This window comes from Cydia amplana, chromosome 6 (assembly GCF_948474715.1).
Source record: "Cydia amplana chromosome 6, ilCydAmpl1.1, whole genome shotgun sequence".
Lineage (NCBI taxonomy): Eukaryota > Metazoa > Arthropoda > Insecta > Lepidoptera > Tortricidae > Cydia > Cydia amplana.
Genome location: NC_086074.1, coordinates 18,397,240 through 18,423,070, shown reverse-complemented (window position 1 = coordinate 18,423,070; position 25,831 = coordinate 18,397,240). Strand labels below are relative to the sequence as shown.

General features: G+C 44.1%; 2 protein-coding genes across 2 annotated transcripts; one reads left to right on the top strand and one right to left on the bottom strand.

Annotated features, from left to right (window-relative positions):
• Positions 1-870: 870 nt before the first annotated feature.
• Positions 871-22,713, bottom strand: LOC134649013 (GTP-binding protein 1). Its single transcript, XM_063503703.1, has 13 exons — positions 22,576-22,713; positions 22,184-22,376; positions 20,211-20,322; positions 18,499-18,688; positions 12,735-12,913; positions 12,159-12,322; positions 11,131-11,253; positions 10,149-10,264; positions 9,714-9,858; positions 8,961-9,167; positions 2,724-2,969; positions 1,580-1,726; positions 871-1,035 (listed from the first exon to the last, which is right to left on the bottom strand). The coding sequence occupies exons 2-13, from the start codon at positions 22,280-22,282 to the stop codon at positions 886-888; spliced, it is 1,878 nt and encodes a 625-aa protein (XP_063359773.1). The 5' UTR covers positions 22,283-22,376; positions 22,576-22,713; the 3' UTR covers positions 871-885.
• A 149-nt stretch (positions 22,714-22,862) lies between these two features.
• Positions 22,863-24,140, top strand: LOC134649012 (zinc finger protein 821-like). The gene has a single exon (XM_063503702.1). It carries the CDS (start codon positions 23,031-23,033, stop codon positions 23,700-23,702), a length of 672 nt encoding a protein of 223 aa, XP_063359772.1. The 5' UTR covers positions 22,863-23,030; the 3' UTR covers positions 23,703-24,140.
• Positions 24,141-25,831: the final 1,691 nt, after the last annotated feature.

The window sequence follows — 25,831 nt, the reverse complement described above, 5'->3', positions numbered from 1 at the left end:
AATAACATCTAACTTAGTGAATAGATCCTAAGTACCTTGTACTCTTGGTATTATAGTGCCTGGAGACAGAATCTAGCAATGCTATAGTATAGTGTAAAATGTTAGGGAATATTTGTACCCAAAAGCTGCTTATCTAATATTTCTATTGGTAGCAAGCTTTGTTTATACACTGTGCTTCTAATTTTATACGGATTACATTGATTACAAAATTTAGGCGGATTCTGGTACTTAATTTTTTTTTTGTATTGAAGAAATTCAATACAATTTTAGTACAACCATTCCCTAGAATTTTTCGTATAGTTACGCCAACGGATTTTTACCAGGAACCTATTAGAAAAATATTTTTCCATAATTTTTTTAATAAAACATGACAGTTGTGTGAAGTGACTTCAAAGGTATGAATTTCTGAAGAACTGCGAAGTCGGAGCGGACTCTCTAGCTAGAACACTGTGTGGTCTACAAAGTTTTACTTTTTCTTACAAACAGAAACAGATAGAACACAAACGATGGAATTGATGACATTTCCGGATATATGGTTGATGTCTCGCACTTTTCCCAGATAACTTGAAACGTCATCGAAAACTACCGCTACTATCAGAAAAATGTATACATACATCTACACGATGTAATCTATACATCTATATCATTTGTACGATACATAGTAAAAAGTGATCAAGCCGCTCGAAGCAACTCGTTCTATGTAGACATTGTAGACCTGCCTCCCCGAGGCAAGCGCACACCAAACGTCTACACAGACCGAGCGGCTTCACGCGGTGATTTCCTCGCGAGGCGGGTCGTTCTGTGTCCGATACACCCAAATAAAAAACCCAGATTCCAGTGTTCTAGAAAGTCCGTATCCGCGAAGCCTGTGATAGTCCCCTCAGCCTAGTTGGCGGCGACGGCGGGCGGCTCGGGCTTGTCGTGGCGCTTGCGGCCGCGCCGCCCGCCCCCTCCCGCGCCGCGCTTGTCGGCTTGCACCTCGAAGGGCGAGTCGGGGGTCGTCACGTCCGCTTCCTGTGGGGGAAACATTGCATTCTATATGATTATGATTAAAGTCACCACCCAAAAGCATCGCCCGCACCGTCAGATTGACTGTTGGACAATGGGGTTGGCAACTGTCAAAGTCAAAGTTAAAATATACTTTATTTATGTAGGCCTAGCAACAAGCACTTATGAATCGTAACATACTTATAAATGATCTTAAGCTAATTATCAGAGCAATTTATTGATGTTATTATTCCATTATAATATTGGATTATTATACAAATCAAAGGTTTGCGTAGATGGCGCTATATATCATAGCTTGCCCCTTTTTCTATGAGATTTGGCTTAAAGGGCATCCAGGGCATTAAAAAAACAAAAATTTTACACAATTCTAGCGTTTGACAGGGCAAGCTATGATGGCACCATCTGCTAAATACTTCGACCGGCCAACCCCATTAAAAACTCAATTACGTTACGTTGTGGTATTTGATTAATCGATTGAATCGGTTGCATATGACTGTAACTGTAAGGTTGCGAGTTTAGTACACCGCCTATATGAACGTTTGTCAAGCTATACGTGTAGATGTACCGTGACGTTGTCCCTGGCGTTGGCGTCGCCCTGTGTAGCCTGTGGCGGCGCGCGCTGCTTGTGCCGCGGCGGCGGCTTGTGGCGCGGCGCCGCGCTGGCGGGCTCGGGCCGCAGCACGTTGCCCACGGCCTTCGTGCGGCCCTCGCGGAACACCTGCAAACAGACATACTTTAAATTTGAAACCGATTTAAAAAAAATAAGAATGAACCGACTCGTGAGGAAACTGCCGCGTGAAGTAGCATGGTCTATAAGACGTGCCTCAAGCGAGGCAAACACCGCCGAAAAAAAAGCAATGCCTCGGGCAAAGCACGTCTTGAGGCTCAGCAGCTTCGCGCGGCAATTTCCTCGTGAACTCTTTTGATGTCGAACCGTAATCTTTTCATTAAAAATATTGAGTCCCGATGGCAAAGGTCTCGTACGATGGGCGACTGAAAAGTTTGTGGCCTTATAAAAAAATGAAAAAGTGAATTAAAGTAAATGTTAATTATTAATCGTTAATAATTGACAGGCGAACTACTGTATCAAGTGGCACTATTCACTCACTCAAACTTACACTTGTTCAAGGAACGCGGTACGAACGAGAGTCATGCGCTCCGTAGCAATATAGTTACCGTCTTATCACTCCTAAGCACAAGCTTTCGATGTCAGAGCGTTCTCCATACATTATGGGCTCGTCCGTTTATAACAGACTGCCCGCAGTGATGTAGAAATGCAGCTTCCACCGATATATTTAAATGTAGACTGCGAAAGTGGCTACTAACCTTATCTTTGTATGACGTCGAGGAGTTTTTCAAACTACCGTATACAGAGGTAACATAGGTTATATAATAGTTATAGTGTAATAATTGCTTTTTATACAAATTATGAATGAATAATAATATGAACCAGATCTATATGAAATATTACTCTGTGACATTGAGATATTTGGTTTAAGTACTATTGTACCTATTATTGAAACTATTTGACCTGTAACTTTGGTGTTATTAATAAAGTTTTGTATTTGTAATGGCGGCAATATTTAAACTCCCAAAGAGGCGGGGAAACAAGTAGCATATTTTTTTTCTAGCTCAGGCCGCGAATATTTCAGCCTCCCCTCGTATGTCGATTGCCCTGCGGTACCTATTTTTAACACAAAGCCCAGCCAACTCACCATCCTCTGCCCCCGCTTGAGATACTCGGGGTGCTTGATGAACCTGAACCGCACCAGCGCCTTGTCGCCCGTCCTGAGGCAGTCGCGCGACATGGACAGTATGGAGGCGGTCTGCCGGATGGAGCCGCAGTGCACCATGGCCTGGTAGCGCGAGCTGATGGTGGTGGGGTGGTGCAGCACGAGGATCTCGCCCTCGAACTGCCAGCAGGCTTGCGGCTCCAGCGCGGGGGATACCATCACCATGCCCTGGGGGTGAACATAAGGTTAACAGGAAAGGCAACTGTCAAAATAACATTGTTATCGATAATTTTTAACAAGCAGAAACGTCCGCGAACGATGCTATTAAGCTTAGAACAAATTTAAAAGTGGAAAAACGACTGTCTTGTCAGAGCGCTGGAGTATCGATCCAAAGGCCGTGAGTTCAAGTCTCACCACTCTCACCCGATACAGTAATTTTTCCACTTTTAAATTTATTCTAATCTTAACTGTTGTCGATAGTTTGAATAATGTTTCGTATTGAATTGCTCCGAAATTGAATAGAAACCATTTCAATTGGAATCTACCATGTTCTGAAAAACACACAATTATAAGGATTATATTCAATTCCAAATTCAGTTCAACCCATCTTTTTTACACTCGTTGTGACATAAATCCGTCAAGAGAGCATAAACAATAAACCACCTCGCGTATCTATCTTCTTGCAGGCGAACGAGGCATCCTTTTCAAAGCCCCCTCCACACTCGTGCGCGAATCGCGGCGCGAAGCGGTGAACGCGAGTGTGGAGTCGACTTTCAGAGACAGCGAAATCGACTTCACACTCGCGTTCGCGGCATCGCGCCCCGCGATTTACGCGCATAGTCTGGAGGGAGCTCAATGTCCATATCTTCTGAAGTTTGCGTTGGATATATGCTTTACTGTGATAAAACTGCCCATCCCAGCGAAGATTAGCAGTAGCGACTAGCGAGTCATTTAACCTGATCACTCCGATAGCAAACTCTTTCAAAGCCTGCCTCACCTTCCGTATCTGCGAGCGCTTGATCTTCTTGAGAGCGAAGGAGGCGGTCTGCCCGCCGCGCACCTCCGCCACCTGCATGCGCTTGCGGTGGATGGACTTGACGGTGATGGGCGTGAAGCGGCCCAGCGGGTCGGGCCCCAGCAGCAGCGTGTCGTTCAGTCTGGTCTGGTCACTCCTGCTAGCGCTACTAACTCATGAGAGCCTGCCTCACCTTCCGTATCTGCGAGCGCTTGATCTTCTTGAGAGCGAAGGAGGCGGTCTGCCCGCCGCGCACCTCCGCCACCTGCATGCGCTTGCGGTGGATGGACTTGACGGTGATGGGCGTGAAGCGGCCCAGCGGGTCGGGCCCCAGCAGCAGCGTGTCGTTCAGTCTGGTCTGGTCACTCCTGCTAGCGCTACTAACTCATGAGAGCCTGCCTCACCTTCCGTATCTGCGAGCGCTTGATCTTCTTGAGAGCGAAGGGGGCGGTCTGCCCGCCGCGCACCTCCGCCACCTGCATGCGCTTGCGGTGGATGGACTTGACGGTGATGGGCGTGAAGCGGCCCAGCGGGTCGGGCCCCAGCAGCAGCGTGTCGTTCAGTCTGGTCTGGTCACTCCTGCTAGCGCTACTAACTCATGAGAGCCTGCCTCACCTTCCGTATCTGCGAGCGCTTGATCTTCTTGAGAGCGAAGGAGGCGGTCTGCCCGCCGCGCACCTCCGCCACCTGCATGCGCTTGCGGTGGATGGACTTGACGGTGATGGGCGTGAAGCGGCCCAGCGGGTCGGGCCCCAGCAGCAGCGTGTCGTTCAGTCTGGTCTGGTCACTCCTGCTAGCGCTACTAACTCATGAGAGCCTGCCTCACCTTCCGTATCTGCGAGCGCTTGATCTTCTTGAGAGCGAAGGAGGCGGTCTGCCCGCCGCGCACCTCCGCCACCTGCATGCGCTTGCGGTGGATGGACTTGACGGTGATGGGCGTGAAGCGGCCCAGCGGGTCGGGCCCCAGCAGCAGCGTGTCGTTCAGTCTGGTCTGGTCACTCCTGCTAGCGCTACTAACTCATGAGAGCCTGCCTCACCTTCCGTATCTGCGAGCGCTTGATCTTCTTGAGAGCGAAGGAGGCGGTCTGCCCGCCGCGCACCTCCGCCACCTGCATGCGCTTGCGGTGGATGGACTTGACGGTGATGGGCGTGAAGCGGCCCAGCGGGTCGGGCCCCAGCAGCAGCGTGTCGTTCAGTCTGGTCTGGTCACTCCTGCTAGCGCTACTAACTCATGAGAGCCTGCCTCACCTTCCGTATCTGCGAGCGCTTGATCTTCTTGAGAGCGAAGGAGGCGGTCTGCCCGCCGCGCACCTCCGCCACCTGCATGCGCTTGCGGTGGATGGACTTGACGGTGATGGGCGTGAAGCGGCCCAGCGGGTCGGGCCCCAGCAGCAGCGTGTCGTTCAGTCTGGTCTGGTCACTCCTGCTAGCGCTACTAACTCATGAGAGCCTGCCTCACCTTCCGTATCTGCGAGCGCTTGATCTTCTTGAGAGCGAAGGAGGCGGTCTGCCCGCCGCGCACCTCCGCCACCTGCATGCGCTTGCGGTGGATGGACTTGACGGTGATGGGCGTGAAGCGGCCCAGCGGGTCGGGCCCCAGCAGCAGCGTGTCGTTCAGTCTGGTCTGGTCACTCCTGCTAGCGCTACTAACTCATGAGAGCCTGCCTCACCTTCCGTATCTGCGAGCGCTTGATCTTCTTGAGAGCGAAGGAGGCGGTCTGCCCGCCGCGCACCTCCGCCACCTGCATGCGCTTGCGGTGGATGGACTTTTTTTTTTTTTTTTTTTTTATTTATTTAGAAACAAACAGTCTCGTATTGCTACATTGGATACAATAGCATTTAGTAATGTAGTAGACTTACAGTTTCCTTAATTGGATTATATAAACCTGAACATTAAAATATGAAAATACATAAGAATTATGAATTATCTATATAAATCAAACATACTTAAACGGTGTATTAATGAACAGTGCCAGAAAACTTGAAACATAACAATTATAATGCCTGTTGAATACATTGTAAAGATAATCGTTTGAAATTAGATAGTGTTTCAAGAAAAATATCTACATTTTGAAACTTTTCATCATAAAGCCTGCACGCTCTCCTAATGAAACCGTGTTTTGCATATGAAGTACGACTACGGGGGATATGAAAGAGGGGTTTTTTTCTACAAGCTCGCTCACAACGCCGGGGTACTCTAAAAGAAAGAGAGTGTATTAACGAAGGGGCATCGATGATGTTATTAATAATTTTGTAGAGGATCAAGACATCAATACGTTCGCGACGAGAACTCAATAAAGTAGTATTTTGTCTTTTCATGGAGGTGGTATAGTCTATGTATTTATGTCCAGTGCGATACTCAATTGCCTTGACAAACTTTCTCTGTACCTTCTCTATTTTATCACTGTGAATTTTGTAAAGTGGATTCCAAACGGCGCTAGCAAATTCTAACCTACTGCGGACATAACTGTTAAATAGTACTTTATAAGTTGACAATTTATTAAACGGCTTTCCTACTCGTAATATAAATCCCAATTGCTTAAACGATTTAGTTAAACTTGACGGTGATGGGCGTGAAGCGGCCCAGCGGGTCGGGCCCCAGCAGCAGCGTGTCGTTCAGTCTGGTCTGGTCACTCCTGCTAGCGCTACTAACTCATGAGAGCCTGCCTCACCTTCCGTATCTGCGAGCGCTTGATCTTCTTGAGAGCGAAGGAGGCGGTCTGCCCGCCGCGCACCTCCGCCACCTGCATGCGCTTGCGGTGGATGGACTTGACGGTGATGGGCGTGAAGCGGCCCAGCGGGTCGGGCCCCAGCAGCAGCGTGTCGTTCAGTCTGGTCTGGTCACTCCTGCTAGCGCTACTAACTCATGAGAGCCTGCCTCACCTTCCGTATCTGCGAGCGCTTGATCTTCTTGAGAGCGAAGGAGGCGGTCTGCCCGCCGCGCACCTCCGCCACCTGCATGCGCTTGCGGTGGATGGACTTGACGGTGATGGGCGTGAAGCGGCCCAGCGGGTCGGGCCCCAGCAGCAGCGTGTCGTTCAGTCTGGTCTGGTCACTCCTGCTAGCGCTACTAACTCATGAGAGCCTGCCTCACCTTCCGTATCTGCGAGCGCTTGATCTTCTTGAGAGCGAAGGAGGCGGTCTGCCCGCCGCGCACCTCCGCCACCTGCATGCGCTTGCGGTGGATGGACTTGACGGTGATGGGCGTGAAGCGGCCCAGCGGGTCGGGCCCCAGCAGCAGCGTGTCGTTCAGTCTGGTCTGGTCACTCCTGCTAGCGCTACTAACTCATGAGAGCCTGCCTCACCTTCCGTATCTGCGAGCGCTTGATCTTCTTGAGAGCGAAGGAGGCGGTCTGCCCGCCGCGCACCTCCGCCACCTGCATGCGCTTGCGGTGGATGGACTTGACGGTGATGGGCGTGAAGCGGCCCAGCGGGTCGGGCCCCAGCAGCAGCGTGTCGTTCAGTCTGGTCTGGTCACTCCTGCTAGCGCTACTAACTCATGAGAGCCTGCCTCACCTTCCGTATCTGCGAGCGCTTGATCTTCTTGAGAGCGAAGGAGGCGGTCTGCCCGCCGCGCACCTCCGCCACCTGCATGCGCTTGCGGTGGATGGACTTGACGGTGATGGGCGTGAAGCGGCCCAGCGGGTCGGGCCCCAGCAGCAGCGTGTCGTTCAGTCTGGTCTGGTCACTCCTGCTAGCGCTACTAACTCATGAGAGCCTGCCTCACCTTCCGTATCTGCGAGCGCTTGATCTTCTTGAGAGCGAAGGAGGCGGTCTGCCCGCCGCGCACCTCCGCCACCTGCATGCGCTTGCGGTGGATGGACTTGACGGTGATGGGCGTGAAGCGGCCCAGCGGGTCGGGCCCCAGCAGCAGCGTGTCGTTCAGTCTGGTCTGGTCACTCCTGCTAGCGCTACTAACTCATGAGAGCCTGCCTCACCTTCCGTATCTGCGAGCGCTTGATCTTCTTGAGAGCGAAGGAGGCGGTCTGCCCGCCGCGCACCTCCGCCACCTGCATGCGCTTGCGGTGGATGGACTTGACGGTGATGGGCGTGAAGCGGCCCAGCGGGTCGGGCCCCAGCAGCAGCGTGTCGTTCAGTCTGGTCTGGTCACTCCTGCTAGCGCTACTAACTCATGAGAGCCTGCCTCACCTTCCGTATCTGCGAGCGCTTGATCTTCTTGAGAGCGAAGGAGGCGGTCTGCCCGCCGCGCACCTCCGCCACCTGCATGCGCTTGCGGTGGATGGACTTGACGGTGATGGGCGTGAAGCGGCCCAGCGGGTCGGGCCCCAGCAGCAGCGTGTCGTTCAGTCTGGTCTGGTCACTCCTGCTAGCGCTACTAACTCATGAGAGCCTGCCTCACCTTCCGTATCTGCGAGCGCTTGATCTTCTTGAGAGCGAAGGAGGCGGTCTGCCCGCCGCGCACCTCCGCCACCTGCATGCGCTTGCGGTGGATGGACTTGACGGTGATGGGCGTGAAGCGGCCCAGCGGGTCGGGCCCCAGCAGCAGCGTGTCGTTCAGTCTGGTCTGGTCACTCCTGCTAGCGCTACTAACTCATGAGAGCCTGCCTCACCTTCCGTATCTGCGAGCGCTTGATCTTCTTGAGAGCGAAGGAGGCGGTCTGCCCGCCGCGCACCTCCGCCACCTGCATGCGCTTGCGGTGGATGGACTTGACGGTGATGGGCGTGAAGCGGCCCAGCGGGTCGGGCCCCAGCAGCAGCGTGTCGTTCAGTCTGGTCTGGTCACTCCTGCTAGCGCTACTAACTCATGAGAGCCTGCCTCACCTTCCGTATCTGCGAGCGCTTGATCTTCTTGAGAGCGAAGGAGGCGGTCTGCCCGCCGCGCACCTCCGCCACCTGCATGCGCTTGCGGTGGATGGACTTGACGGTGATGGGCGTGAAGCGGCCCAGCGGGTCGGGCCCCAGCAGCAGCGTGTCGTTCAGTCTGGTCTGGTCACTCCTGCTAGCGCTACTAACTCATGAGAGCCTGCCTCACCTTCCGTATCTGCGAGCGCTTGATCTTCTTGAGAGCGAAGGAGGCGGTCTGCCCGCCGCGCACCTCCGCCACCTGCATGCGCTTGCGGTGGATGGACTTGACGGTGATGGGCGTGAAGCGGCCCAGCGGGTCGGGCCCCAGCAGCAGCGTGTCGTTCAGTCTGGTCTGGTCACTCCTGCTAGCGCTACTAACTCATGAGAGCCTGCCTCACCTTCCGTATCTGCGAGCGCTTGATCTTCTTGAGAGCGAAGGAGGCGGTCTGCCCGCCGCGCACCTCCGCCACCTGCATGCGCTTGCGGTGGATGGACTTGACGGTGATGGGCGTGAAGCGGCCCAGCGGGTCGGGCCCCAGCAGCAGCGTGTCGTTCAGTCGGATCACGCCGGCCAGCGTCGTGCCCGAGACTACGGTGCCGACGCCCTGGAATACATATTTGTATGAGGCCAAGTGGACTTGTGGCAGGGAATTGGAAGATGAAATCCAGGGTCCTGTTTCTCGATTAGTATTCCTCGTATTTTAATTTACGAGTAAAATATTGTAGAATTAAACCAACCTATCAAATCGTGCGGGTTTCATACACTAACATCATCCAAAAAATTCAACGATAGAGCAGGAAATTTTATGAGAAACAACACATTTAGTAACAATATACATGCCGCGCACTCTAACGCCTTGATAATAGACGCGTGTTCAGATATTTGAGAGCACCTTGGCCGCTCCGATATATCTGATGGCGACTATACTGCAGAATTGACCGTACCTAGTAAAATCTTTGAAATAATTAAGTAACTCGTCATTCCTGTTATGCAACTCACCGGCACTGAGTAAGTGTCGTCGATCTGGAACTCGGCGGGCTGGTCGTCGCTTGACGGCATCCGCGTCTTCAGCAGGTTCAGGAACATCATCAGCAGTTCCAGGTTCAACAGCAAGCATAGCCTGCTGACCTCAGAGTAACATTTGACTCACCGGCACTGAGTAAGTGTCGTCGATCTGGAACTCGGCGGGCTGGTCGTCGCTGGACGGCATCCTCGTCTTCAGCAGGTTCAGGAACATCGTCAGCAGTTCCAGGTTCTCTCCGCTCACGTTCGACACCAGGAAAATTGGGCATAGCCTGGTGGAAAGTGAACATTATAAGCATGGTTCAGCCTTAAGGATAGGGTTGGCAACTGTCAAAGGTTTGCATAGGTGGCGCCGTCATAGCTTGCCCCTTTTTCTATAAGATTTGGCTTAAAGGGCTGGCATCCAGGGCATTAAAAAAACAAAAATTTGACACAATTCCAGGGGTTGACAGGGCAAGCTATGATGGCGCCATCTGCTAAATACTTCGACCGGCCAACCCCATTAATTAATTAGTCCATAACTGTTTACGTTGCTAGCCTTTAGGCCGCGGCCTTACAGTACCTTTGCGAGACGAAATTGGTCGCGCTGACGATGACGTCATCCTTGGTCTTCACCATCACGGGCACCTTGCGGCACCCGGACGACTTCAGTATCCTGATTAGCAGCTTCAGGTTATCCTGGGAAACAACAAATAAATAAATATAAAACATAAAAATCCCGACAGGAACATAGAAAATGGTCTAAAGGGGCCCACTGATTAACAGTCCGCCGGACGGTATCGGTCTGTCAGTTGTTCGAAACTGTCAACTTTTTGTTCTAACTGACAGGCCGATACCGTGCGGCGGACTGTTAATCAGTGGGCCCCTTAAGGAATCAAAAGATGATTTTAAGAGCCTTATAAAATTATACCCAATTTGGTATAGCATTATAATATAAGGTCGTTTTTCATCCGCCGGGTTCCGTACCTCAAAAGGAAAAAACGGAACCTTTATAGGATCACTCGTACGTCTGTCTGTCTACCCGACCATTCCCCCCTTTATCTCCGAAACTACTGGGTCTAAAATTTTGAAAAAAGTACACAAAATAGTTCTTTACCTATAGATGACAGGAAAACCTATTAGAATAAATAAATATTATAGGACATTATTACACAAATTGACTAAGCCCCACGGTAAGCTCAAGAAAGCTTGTGTTGTGGGTACTCAGACAACGATATATATAATATACAAATACTTAAATACATAGAAAACAACCATGACTCAGGAACAAATATCTGTGCTCATCACACAAATAAATGCCCTTACTGGGATTCGAACCCAGGACCGCGGCTTCACAGGCAGGGTCACTACCCACTAGGCCAGACCGGTCGTCAAGAAATGTGCAGTCAAGCGTGAGTCGGACTTAATATAAATATCACTTATTGTCACGCAAGGCAACTAAAGCCCATAGAAACATACATATCTTACAACGTGGTTAATGTACGGAACCCTTGGAACGCGAGTCCGACTCGCACTTGATCGGTTTTTTTTTCAGTAGTACCCACCTGTAGAACGTTAGGCGGGCACATGTCTATCTTGGTGACCACCACGAACACGGGCACGGAGAGCGCCAGCGCCAGCCCGAGGTGCTCCTTGGTCATGCCCACGATGCCTGCGTTCGCCCCTATCTGTAACAATCACTCACAGACAAGACATCCTCTAGACTGAGCATAGTAACGCTACCCCCTCTGCCACTCATACGGTAGTTTTACTCCATCTTCGAGTCAATCCCGTGCCGTGATTGGTCCGTGTCTTTGAACGGACCAATCACGGCACGGGATTCGCTCACCTTGTCCCCCCGCACCCCCGTATTTTTGGCAGCATCGGTGTCATGAAATAATTGCTCTAAACTCAGTCTAGAGGATTCCTAGTCTATGCAATCACTGCATTCAGAAAATGTTCAAACTATTGATGCCAAAGGCATTTATAACTCACATTTATAGACGGGTCTAACGCGAAATTTATTCAATTACCTTTATTTACCGACGTTTCGACACAGGTTTCACTGGTCATGGTCGCGGCTGACTGATGTCCCAGCAAAATGTCAAAACAGATTTGTGCAACTACCCGACGAAAAGTGTATGAAAAAGTTTGGGGTAGACATCACATTTTCAAACCACCCACTACACATAATGTTAATTATTGTCAATAAATGTTGTATTGTGTAAATGTGTTCAAAACGCGAAGGTATTAAATATTATAAAGGCATATTTATTCCGAAAAGTTTAAGGTAGCTTTGACTGCCTAGAAGCAAGCTGGAGCGACGCTCCCAACTCTCCCAACCAGGCCCCGTAGCCAACATGCCAATCGTTAACGCTCCATAGCGAACGAAACGCAACTGCCACTGTCACACTAATATGGAAGAGTGATAGAGGCACAAAGCGATTCGATGGCGAAGGGATAGCGATCGTCATCTTGGCTAGGCCGCCAGTGTGGTCGACTAATATCTTAACCATAAGATGTATCTATATGATCTAGTACAGAGCTCTTCAAACTACGATCCGTGGGCCAAATCCACGTGGAAAACGCTCACCATAAGCATGCCAAAGTCCGGCGCGTGGCCCGTCATGCCGAACACGGTGGTCTTGAGGTAGCGCTCGTGGCCCGCGAGGTCGATGAACGTGATGACCTTGGAAGACTTCTCGCAGATCTTGACCCAGTCTAGCGTTCCGTGGTCAGGTTTGTTCACAACGTTGCCTGAGAAAAGAAATTAGATGTGATTAAGTGAACCCAAATGTGATGACTGTAAATCTTAAATTATGTAAATTATGCTGTATTATGACGTGTACAAATCTGAAATCTAAATTGTTTGGTATGAATAACTTTAATTATCGGATACCACTAGCAAAACCTGTATTATTGAAACTAGGGGGAAACGCTTCTTGACCTTCAGGAACTTCTAATGGTAAATGCCTTTAATCATTGTTGCTGACGAAGCCCAATTATTTCAATAAGTCTTGATAAGGTAGAGGGGATATATTTTCTACAATTATTTTGAAATTTAGGTCAAAGTTATAGGGTTCAATTTAGCGCACCCGTTAAAATTAAGTTTTTAAACCTCCTCCCTCAAAGATGGTTGGCAGAGTTCCAGAATCATTTGAACACTTACCCATGCTATCAAATCCAAGTATATCGTTGCCAACCGAGCTCGTCCGGCCGCTCTCCATTTCATGTTTGTGCCTGAAGAGCCGCTGCCGCGCGTATCCCCGCCCGTTGTCGAGCTCGCCGTGTGTCAGCACGCCCAGGAGCGTGGATTTGCCGGCGTCTACGTTACCTACTACTGCCACTCTGTTAGGACATAGAATATAATGTGAATATTGGCAGTGTACTATATGCCCAAGTTAACATATTAACAGTAACTATACGTTACTGCCTGCGACATAAATATGCGAGGCACGTAATTGTATAAATAGCATGTAAGCAATAATAGCCTATAAATATGTGTTATGTTTAGATTTACTCTCTCTATACTTGGATACCGAGAATACAACACGACTTCGGTAATGTTTGGTTTTACTTAAACTCCATTTCGACCCTCCGACTACCGAGTCATCTCATGGCGACCCTGCCAGGATTCGAACCTGGAATCTTCTGATGTAATGGCGTTATTCATAAACGGCTGCTTACTTAATCACAATGATCGTCGTTTGTCCCTATATGTCGTTATGCCATAGAGAGGGATAAACGAGGATCATCAGCTGATTAACTTAGCAAACGTTTATGAATAAGGGGGTAAGTATGTATGTAGGATGGCTTTAAGCAATACCTTGCGAATCATGATTGGAAACTAATCGCAACCTTAAGACGTTTTACAGCCTTTACACTATTTACAGGGTATTAAAAGTGATTGCGACATATTGATGAAAGTAAACACAAACCACTCGAGCGCCTGCTTGGAAACTAGGAGCAAACTGCACCTAGCACACGATCGCTCTACGCATCTACTCTCTACTCTTGCTCTACTCTTGTACTCTGTTCGATTAAGTGTCAATTACTGTTAGTTACTTATTATAATTAAAGTCGCATAATTAAAGCCATTTCTTTCATTTCTATTAGGTTATGGGCGTCACGCTCAATAGTGCGTTATAAGATTTGGCTAAAAAATAAAGTGGTATTTCGAAAAGTAAAAGTACTTAACCTAAAAACACGCGGTCGCCGGAATTCTTTTCAGCATTTCAGATACCAAAATGAGTTCGCAAAACGGATTATTGTCAATTGAGAAGCTTACAGGACGAGACAATTGGTGTACATGGAGTTTTGCGGTGAAAGCATATCTACAATTGGAAGAATTATGGGATTATGTAGAAGGCACCGTCGTCGACACAAAGAAAGACTTGAAAGCTAAGTCTAAGATAATTTTATTAGTAGATCCCATGTTATACGTACACATTCAAGATGCAACTACGTCTAAACAGGTATGGGACAATCTTTCTAATGCTTTTCAAGACTCAGGATTAGTACGCAAGGTTGGTTTATTGAAAGATTTAATTAACACCACCTTAGAATCAAGTAACAGTATAGAAGAATATGTTAATAAAATTATGACATCAGCCCATAAATTAAGAAATATTAGTTTTGAAATTGATGATGAATGGCTTGGAACTTTAATGCTGGCTGGTTTGCCGGACTTGTATAAACCTATGATAATGGGCATTGAAAGCTCAGGAGTTAAAATAAGTGCAGATTTAATAAAAACAAAATTGCTTCAAGAAGTTAAATCTACATCTGCACAAGATACAACTACAGCATTTTTCTCCAAGTCTAAGTCTAAGCCATCTTATCAATCCGTACAAAATAAAAAGTCTAAGGGTCCCCGTTGTTACAACTGCAATGGCTATGGGCATTTAGGAAAGCAATGCTGGCACAAAAAGAATAATAAAACTGCAAATGATAAATCAAAATTTAATAATGGTTTCATAGCTGCTTTTTCAGCGGCTTTGTTGCAGGATCACATGAATTGGTATGTCGACTCAGGTGCAGCCAGAAATATGACTATGCACCGTGATTGGCTGGACAATATAAGACCATCACCTGTACAATCAATAAGGATTGCCGACAATACATTTCTCCGAGCTGAATGCTGCGGTGATGTGACCATAAAAGTCCCCGCTAAGGATGGATTCAACAAGATACTGGTGAGAGAAGTTCTTTATGTCCCAGACCTAGCTACCAATTTATTGTCAGTAAGCAAAATATTAAAAGCTGATTGCAAGATTGAGTTTAGTAAAGGCGGTTGTACAATATTTAACCAAATGGGCCAAGAAATAGCAAGGGCTGATGAAATAGATGACACATATAGGCTACAACTCTATAATGACACAGTAAATGCCATGTCAGCTATAACTGAAGATGATACCTACTTGTGGCACCAAAGAATGGGCCACTTGAATTTTACTGATGTAAATAAAATACCGGCATGTACTTCAGGTGTTAAATTGTCACAGAATAAAGAAAATTGCATATGTATCACTTGTATAGAAGGCAAGCAGACGAGGCAACCATTCCCGCACAATGGTTCCAGAGCTACAGAGTTATTGGAGCTAGTACATTCTGATGTATGTGGACCCATGCAGGCGGCATCTTTTAGTGGTTGCAGGTACATAGTTACTTTCATTGACGATTTTTCAAGAAAAGTATTTGTATATTTCATGAAAAGTAAATCAGAGGTACATGATAAATTTATAGAGTTTAAAAACAGAGTAGAGAATGAATTAAATAAGAAAATTAAAAATTTTAGAAGTGATAATGGCACAGAATATATTAACAAAAATTTTCAAAAAACAATGAAAAAATATGGCATTTTGCATCAGACTAGTAACCCTTATACACCGGAGCAGAATGGTCTCAGCGAACGTATGAATAGAACCTTGATAGAGCGTGCTAAATGTATGATTCTCAATGCTAATTTACAGAACTGCTACTGGGCAGAGGCAGTAGCAACTGCGGCACACATCATAAACCGTTCGCCTACTCGAGCTCTCAATGACGTTACTCCGGAAGAAGTTTGGACCGGTGAGCAGCCTGACCTCAGCTATATGAAGATCTTCGGGTGCAAGGCCATGGTTCACATTCCAAAAGAACGAAGGCAAAAATTAGATGCAAAGTCACGTGAGTTAATATTCGTGGGTTACAGTGAATGTACAAAGGGCTACAGATTTATAGACCCAAAAAGCAAACAGGCCATAATGAGCAGAGATGTTGTATTCTTAGAAGCCACCGTGAAACAAAAGAAGGTCCCTCCAGCACCTGAAAAAGAAGAAAACAAATTAAATAAAAATAAAGGTGAAGATACCAACAACGAAATAAATAAAAATAAAATAAATAACTTACCATCTGACAAATGTGTACAGAAGAAAGTAGTATACTTACCAATACTGGAAGATAACGGAGCCTCCGTTGTTCAGGACACAGATGACATTGATGAATCCGATGAACAGAGCAGTTCAAGTTCTCCGAATGTTACTGTCACTGACAATTGTATTACTTCTGAATCTGAAACATATGAAGTGTGTGATGATGGAGTTGATGAAACATACATACCTAATGAAAGTGTAAATGTTACTCCACCGCGTCGAATGAACCTAAGACCACGACGACGGGAAGAGCCTGCTGAACGCGAACCTACAACATATCTTTGTATAAACGGTGAGTCAGCCATGAGTTTACTAGACAGTGATCCACAAGACCTTAATGAAGCGCTTCATAGCGACAAGGCTGAGAAGTGGATAGAAGCCATGAATGAGGAACATGAATCATTACTAAAAAACAATACATGGACTTTAGTTGACTTACCCGAGAATAAGAAAGTAATACCGTGTAAGTGGGTATTCAAAACAAAGACAGATGAAAAAGGAAATGTGACGCGACACAAGGCAAGATTAGTCATAAAAGGCTATAAGCAAGCAAGAGGTATAGACTACAATGAAATATATGCCCCTGTTGTACGGAACACTTCAATAAGATATTTGATTGGTTTGGCCGCAAAATACAAATTACAAATCCATCAAACAGATGCAATAACAGCGTTTCTACAAGGAGACATAGATAAGGAAATCTATATGTCACAACCGCCATACTTTGAAAATGGACAAAAAGTATGTAAATTAAACAAATCCATTTATGGTCTTAAACAAGCAAGCAGACAGTGGAATCTTAAATTAAATGCTGCTTTACTTGAGATAGGTATGAAAAGATCAAAATTGGATCCCTGCATATATTTTAGAATTTTAAATGAAAGTGACATATTATTTATAACTGTTTATGTTGATGACCTACTGTATTTTTTTAACAACTACAACACAGCCCTAGAAGTTAAAAATAAACTTAAAGATAAGTTCTTTATGAAAGATTTGGGCAAAGCAAAACATTGTATAGGTTACAGGATCACACAGGAAGACAACGGTGACATTTCTATTGACCAGTCGGCTTACATACAAAAAATATTGACCCGCTTTGGAATGATGAACTGCAAGCCGGTGTCGACACCATGTGAAACAAATGTTACATTTAAAAAGGCTAAAAATGAAAAAGATATTATAAGAAATAAGCCATACCAGGAAGCAGTGGGCTGCTTATTGTACCTCTCACAAGGCACACGGCCTGATATAGCCTATATAGTAAACACACTGAGCAGATTTAATAACCAACCTACAGAAGAGCATTGGATGGCTATTAAGAGAGTGCTAAGATATCTAAAGGGCACAATATACACAAAGCTTACATACAAAAGTGATCAACACACCAATATTGTTGGATATAGCGATGCTGATTGGGCCGGTGACTCTGAAGATAGACGGTCATGCACTGGATATATTTTTATTTTTCAAGGAGCCGCTTTGAGTTGGAACTCACGAAAGCAACAGACCATAGCCCTTTCGACATTGGAATCGGAATACATGTCATTAGCATCCGCTACACAAGAATGTATTTGGCTAAAACAATTACAAGAAGATTTTTGGCCTAATCTTTCAGGTATTCCTACGGTTTTATACTGTGATAACCAAAGTGCCATTAGTCTTTCAGGTAACGACATGTATCACCCGAGGAGCAAACATATTGATGTCCGCTACCATTTTCTTCGAGAGCGGATATCCACCGGACAAATATACGTGCAGTACTTACCAACGCAGGAGATGATCGCTGATCTCCTAACTAAAGGACTACACGGACCTAAACACAAAATGTTCACTGATTTAATGGGTTTGTGTTCAGGAGAGGATGATGAAAGTAAACACAAACCACTCGAGCGCCTGCTTGGAAACTAGGAGCAAACTGCACCTAGCACACGATCGCTCTACGCATAGACATGTATATGTCACTTCTACTCTTGTACTCTGTTCGATTAAGTGTCAATTACTGTTAGTTACTTATTATAATTAAAGTCGCATAATTAAAGCCATTTCTTTCATTTCTATTACATATGTGTTAAAACTAATAATCACACTATACTTGAACAGATATCGAGATAATCTAAAGGCAACCAACTAGAATTTGGTTTGGTCGCTGAAAGCATGATACTGTCTCAAGTTCAGTTTCAGTTCAGGGTGATCTCAGGTTTTATTTACATTGACATGAGTAAGAATACACAAGGACAACCATCCATCCTATCCTGTGCCATAATTTTCTGTTCTGTGTTTTGTACAATAAAGAGTTTATACATAATTACATACATACATACAACCTGACAATTAAAGCCTCGTCTCCATATCGCGCGGCAAACCATCGCGCAATGGATACCGGGCTGCCGCGCGAGCCAACTCGATGCGCCCGGTATCCATTGCCCGCGGCTGCCGCGCGAGCCAATGTTCGATGGTTTGCCGCGCGATATGGTTGGAGACGAGGCATAACAAGAAGCACTGCAGTCTCTTCTATACCTGATCTCCATGAAGTCGGTGTGGTCGCGCTCAGCCCGCAGCAGGTACTGGCCGGTGAGCAGGCCGCGCTCGTCGCCGCCGCCGCAGTCCCAGCGCCGCAGCTCCACGCACGACACGCGGGACCCGCTCACCAGCGACTGTAGCGTCGCCACTGATGCGCTGTACTCGTCCTCTGTGAGGCCTCGTCCATCTGTGCACATTGAGACTTGAATTATATGTGTTCTCTAACCTATATACAACAGTAGCCTTACTCTTTAGAATAGCATACCTATATATAACAATATCCTTGGGATAGTCGTGTTTCTAAAATCCTATTTACATACTATAGTTCGTTTTTTAGCATTAGAAATAAGGTAAACAATCTTGATGTTTATTTTAATTGAAAAACACATTTTAAAAATAAGTTACGGTAAATATGTAACAATTATGAATCTAATACGATCTTTTATAGTCTTCTGCTTTCATAAGTAATAGTTATTGATTAAAAAAAAGTGTTTTTCAATTAAAAGACATGTCAAAATCGCTTACCTTCTTTCAAGTTCTTTCTAACGCTAAAAAAAAACGAACTATAACATCTCACACATTTTTCTGAACCACTAAGGTCCACAGAGAAATGTTTGGTTGTCATGTTGTCAATTATACTCTACAGAAAAAAAAACATATTCTTACCTAAAAGGCTGCAACAAAATGTGTATCCTGATTTCTTTTTTCATAACTGATTCCATAATGCCCAAAGAGTGATTTATTAATATATTTTATTATGTACGGCATCGTCACGGTAATATGGTAATGTACAGCATAGATAAGATTACAATGGATTGCATTACATTATCATTGAATAACAAAATATCATAAGCATGTCTGCCACAAACATCGAAATGTTAACAATTTCAGCCTTATCTCAGCCGTTATTAATAAACATTATTGCAGTACCTATTTGCTACAATAAGGTTGGTTATTAATTAGGTGTAGTAATGACTTTTTAGGCAACTATTTGCTTTTCATTTGTTGGCATAATTTAAAAAGTCTAATTGTACATTAATTAACTAATTGAACATGATGTAATGTGTGATAACTATAGCATAGTATTAGTTCGTAATTTGTTACTGTTCCTAGTTAAATAAACAATAATTTAAGATACATTACATAAGGAACTACCTATAAACTGACATGCGAAGAATACAGTGTAAACTATTAAATAATCATCAGTTCTTCTGACTAAGGGAATCCCTGATATTCAATGTTGAAATTGTTACCAGATCACAAAATTAAAATAAATTCAACATCTTTTTTTTTACATAACACATAACATAACCTATTCATTACCCATTTCATATATATATATGGGCCATATGTATTAAACTTCTGCAATTACAATTAAATGAACATTTAGTATCATAGTGCACACAGAAGTGGGTACAATAGAACTTTATAAAAAAATGACTTAAATTGTGGGTAGATACCCAAATTTATACACATTTCAAGTGGCAACCAAATGGTTTTCTTCTGTATGTCAGTATTAAGTGTTTTAAGCCTTATTGTCAAGTTTAGTAGTATTTAATTGTGGGTGAATGTAGAAGATATCCATTAGCGAAAGTGTGAACATATTGAGGTTTGGTGAGTTACGTGTTTAGAGAGGTTGGTAACACCAGTAGCATTATACTTGGGAATACATATAAAGAAATTTAAATAATATCACAAAGAACACATACCCTCTCCTTGTCCTATGTCATATATGATTTCTCCATTGCCTGCCTCCAGCCTTTCCATCAGCTGCTTCCGCAGCAGGTCATACTCGTCTGCCGATGGACTCACCAGCACCATCTAAACATGTTAAGTTGCAACATTTTTGAAGTGAAAACTTCTTTAGCGGCGCTGTGCACTTTTTGTGATGGGGAAAAAATGTTAAACTCGTAACAGGTGTCACGTGACCGTAAGACGGACACGTGGCCTGATCGAAAAACTGTTACTTCAATGTCATTGAGTTTTTCTTTATTGATTTAAATGCCATCTGGTGACTTTCCCTCTAACTGGTATTAATATAACTCGAGTACTTAACAGTGATGTGCTTAGGGGTTTCAAGTAATGCAACGAAATAACGCTAGATGGCGTTAACCTCAATTATACATAATGCTGCAGACATTTTGCAATAGTGATTGAGTTTTCACTTCTGCCGGCACTCCCTGTTTATTTTTGCATTATGCATTTAATTATGCAGTAAAATACAGGCTTAGCAATTTTATGTACTAATAGGGGTGTTCAGGTGATTTCGGATGACAGTAATTCCATAAATTTACCATACTATAATAAAATTATGATTGATTTTCGTTAGCAGACTTATGAAATACATTGATTCTACATTTTCTACCTACCTCATTTGATAATGTTACTTATATTTGATAAGAAGTAGAATCAATTATATATATATATATAGTTGGTCAAATCAATTTGTCAGTAAATAAGAACAAAAAAAACTATACTCATCCTTTTCTTTTGGGTGCTAGTACTAGTGTAGGACAAAGATAGTATGATTATCTGTCTGTTTGAAATGAGACAGTCCTTTGACAAACTATAATTGTTTTTTTTTTAGTCTTAATTTTTATAGAGGCTTTCGTACACTCGTGGTGACAATGCCAGCCTCATAGGGGAGTTCACGTGTGTAACTAGCCCTCAGACCTAAGTTCAAGATTTTTTTTATAATATGTCAATATTTTGTTCGCTCCTTCTGATAGCGGTTGAGAAAGTAAGCTATTCAAGGATAATGCACTGTCCAAAATATTTCCTGAAATGTTTCTGCACTCGACTTGACCTCTAGTGCATTCTATAAATATGTGAACCAGGTCTTCTGTTCTGTTACAAAGCTCACACAGATTTGTATCTCTTTTTTTCATGAAGTGATAAAATGTATTACACGGAATATGTCCCGAACGCAAGCGTAGTGCACACGTTACCGTCCCTCTAGCAAGCCTGGTACCATCAAACCATGGAACCCAACCGGGTCGTCCTTGAACACTACTATACCATATACCCTTTACAACAGAAACTTCTTTGAATTGCATGTTCCAAACTATAATTGTGATCCTTTTAATATGTTTAACTAAAATTAATTACAAAAACAAACAAAGTCAGTGTTAGAATATCATAGAATGAGTCATATTGCATCATTGTTTTGGGGTTCTCCGAAGGTCCTCCTTTATACAAATGCACCAATGTTACAACACAAATAACATTCATGACTCATATTGCATCACTCTTTTGAGGACCCCAGGAGAGGGAACACTACAATAGGTGAAAACTGCACCTTTCCTTGGTTATATAAAATTTTATCTTATCAATTAATTATTGGCAAAAATTATGTTTTATTTTTATAACTCTTAAATACCTATGTATATATGTATCAGACAAATAGATATCTGTATAGGTGGGAGTATATCAATAAAACTTGAAAACATAAGTAAACAATGTTTCAGGCCAAGGTTCAGCAACAAAAACCTTAATCATTAAACACCTGTGACCTAGCACAAATATGATTTAGTTGAAAAATACTATGGAAAACGAGGCAAAGAGTTAACCAACGTTAGTGAACTGCGATTACACGTTTTTACACTGTTCACCACTACCATGAGAGGACACACGGCACTTTTAAGCGGGAAACATATGTTTGTAAACAAAACGAACCACCCACCTTTCCTCTGATGCTGGAGTAGTCTGTTTCGCTCTCTTTGTAGCCCTCCATCTCCGGAAGCGGCGCCGCCGCTGCGGGGGACTCCGCGTCGTTGTCCATGTCCAGTTCAGATCGCGGGAATAACAACACTTCTTATTACACAATTATGTCATCACATAACTAGACGCAACTCGTACTCCCACGTTTGTATTCGCTGCAAATAAACAAAACAAGATATGAAAAGTCAGGCAATGTCAATTGAATACTAAATAATGAACAAAAATTAATCGAAATAGCGACAAAAAATACTACGACTATTTCACAGTGCTAAGTTACGAAAATAGATTTGTAAACGTATGAAGCTTTTTGGCAAGGTGTTAATTATGTGTTTATTGTAATTCAATAAAACTCACTAGTTATAAATTACTCGTCGTTTACTAATGAAAATAGCTCGCTACACCAATAACAGATGGAAAAAATGCCAACTTTTTGACAACTCAACTCGACATTTTCCTTTCTAGTCCGGTATTTCATCGTTTCACAAAAATGCCCTATCATTTCTAAATCTGTGATTAAAACTGTGACTGAAATAGCTAAAATAATGTGAGAGAAATTGCAATTAAAACAAGAAGTGCCAACATTAGAAATTGATTTATTGACATTGACATACTGCATGGCGAGATTGAGTAAGCCTTCTTTTAGTTTTCTTATTGTATCTGTGTACGCCATGAAAACGTCGAAAAAGTAAACAAGTGGAGGATGTGATTTCTTTTATAATTTATTGAATTTTATACAAAGGAAGACTGTAATTCGTGATATCGATTCGATACTATGGTTCTTTGGATATCGCTGTCCTTGAACAATCAATATGGGTGAAGATTTTAGTACATCCGATTGTTCTTGGAAGAAAATGGTAATAGCGAAAGCGAACGACGAGTGGATCTCTACAATAAAATCTGAACAGATCGATGCACACAGAGCAATGAATACTTCGGATTTTAGTTTGGACGCTATCCAAATGCCCTTCGGCGGCGTGAAGGAGGAGCCGAACATGGAGCGATCGTACCAGGAGTACGGGGATGACGGCTCATCGACGGGGACAGAGGACCCGCTGATGATCGAAGAGTCGGGTGCCGCCGGTCGGCGCAGGAGAAAGGGCTCGGGGCCCAGAAGCGAAACAGAAGAGGAACGGGCTGCAAGGCTTGCCAAGATGTCGGCGTACGCCGCGCAGCGTCTCGCCAACGAGACGCCGGAGCAGCGGGCGCTGCGCCTCAAGCGCATGTCAGAGTATGCGGCGCGGAGGCTGGCGCACGAGAGCGCCGATCAGCGCGCGCGGCGCCTGGCGCGCATGTCGGCGTACGCCGCGCGGCGCCTCGCCAGCGAGACTCCCGAGCAGCGCCGCACGCGCCTGGCGCGGATGTCGGCCTACGCTGCGCGCCGACAGGCCCTCAAGAAAATCTCTAACCCTGCTGCTAACTCTCATCCCCCTATAGAGCCCAACTTTCCGCAGTTGAACAATGACATGAACAACCAAAGTTGAGAGCAAATCAGTGGGGTCTGTGGTGATCACTGGAGAGTTAGCTACCAAAAATGATAGTGTTGTCCTTTTTATTGTGACAGAAGCTCTATATGAATGTGGGATTTGTCCGGGTGACATTAGGAATTGAATAGGATTGTTTATGGAAGTTTACTTTATTCTAACTTTATAGAATGTGTATTATGCAATAACTGAATTTAATATTATATTAGTGTTGTTGTAAATAATTATCTGCTTTTTTATGTAATAGCATATTCTATGTTTGTATAGAGTATTTATTTATGTATACTGTGACGTTTGCTAATGTAGAGCAGCATAGTACCCGTGAGGTATTGAGTGTTTATCTCGGCACATATTTTTACAAGTTTAATTGAGATTTAAATTATCATGTGTACCTTTCAAAAGATCACAATAAATGCATTTTGTATGTTTTAGTGACATTTATTGATATTTTATTTCTTAGTTTCCGACTGTAAACTTGTACATATGTATCAATGTTTTCTCAGGACAATGGTCCGTGTTTGTTAAAAATGTGTTGCTTTATTGCATATAGTTGTTGGTCCATTAAAACCTGGACTGATGTTGTCCAACACTGAACTGTCCGGTGAAAACTACATATATAAGTAGCCTAAGTATATGTTGTAGAATAACTAGCCACCCACTTTCACCTCTATACTCGTTCCCTCACAGTTGGAGTGAGTATATGTCTGTGTGCCAAATCTGTTTACTGTTTTTACAGGCTTGACTGACATTCTTTTACAAAAGATGTAGGAATAGGTACCATAAAACGGATAGGTATGAAACACAAAATTAACATTCTTAATAGTTTATTGAAATCATTTTTTATAAAATCATCCATAGTTTTCAAAGAGACTAAAATGAGTAAACTTATAGATATAGAACCACAATAAAGTTACTTAGCTAAAGTTAGCTACCATTCTATTCTGAGATTCAGTGCCTGAAGACAAGGAATGTTTTTGTCAGTCTATTATGCTTACATTAACATCTACTTTATACATTGACTTGTCAAACACAGTTATATAATTGTTAATATTGTTATACATATGTGTTCTGTGTCATCAAGAAGAAATTTACATATAGTTTCTTAATTTTACATTGAATAATATAATAATCGGAAACCTTAAAACTAATGTTATATATTGAAAAAGATAGCCTACACTTTAATAATACTTATGTACAGATCAATTCACAGAAGTTGGCGCCGAATACCTATGAAAACATACTAACATAATAGCAAAACTCTTGACCATGGATGGATCTTATATCTTAGCAGTAAGGTCGATTATCCGTTAACAGAGGATCTACCGCGAAAATGGCATTATCTGCTAACTCTTGTATATTAGAGCGATAGAGCGACAGATAACGAAATTTCGCGGTAGACCACAGTGTTTACGATGCTACAAATCTCGCGCCAGCTCTTGTGACTAATTGACCCACAGAACAAGTTAGAATGGCGATGCGAGCAGGGTACGTGTCGCCGCCGGTTTTGAGCAAACGCTCGAATGCTACTCGCCCGCGCTGACCGAAAACGAAGTAAACATGCCTTTTGCGCCACAATAACCTTCAGATTAAGAAGCCAGACATCAAATCTGTCTAAAGGAGGCGTATCCATTCACCACGCACACAAGTTTTTATTACCGTTGCGCGAGTGTTAGTAAATGTGGAGAGGAACGAGCGGCGACACCGGTTCCGATACTAACTGCGCGCGATAGCCATTCTAACCTCTTTAATATGTTCTGTGAATAGACCTGTAGTAATTACATAATACTCCAAACTTAATTCAAAGTCCAAACTTGATTAATCTTATCCTCTAGCCGCCCGAGGTATTTTGAATCTTTATTTTGATATATCAAAATTCCATTTGTATTGGCAAGTTTTGACGTGTGGGTGGCTAGAATTTAAATAGGTAATCAGATAGACATATCGATTTTTAAACTTGAGCGAAGATCGATATCGGTAATTGATCATTACATACAAATAAAGCTAAATATCAGGTAGGTAATAATAATAACAGTACACAATTTTAATCATCTGTAAATCAATATAAAAAAAACCACTGTAACCGTATTGAAAGTACTCATGATGAACTGTATAAGTTCAACATTTCCAAA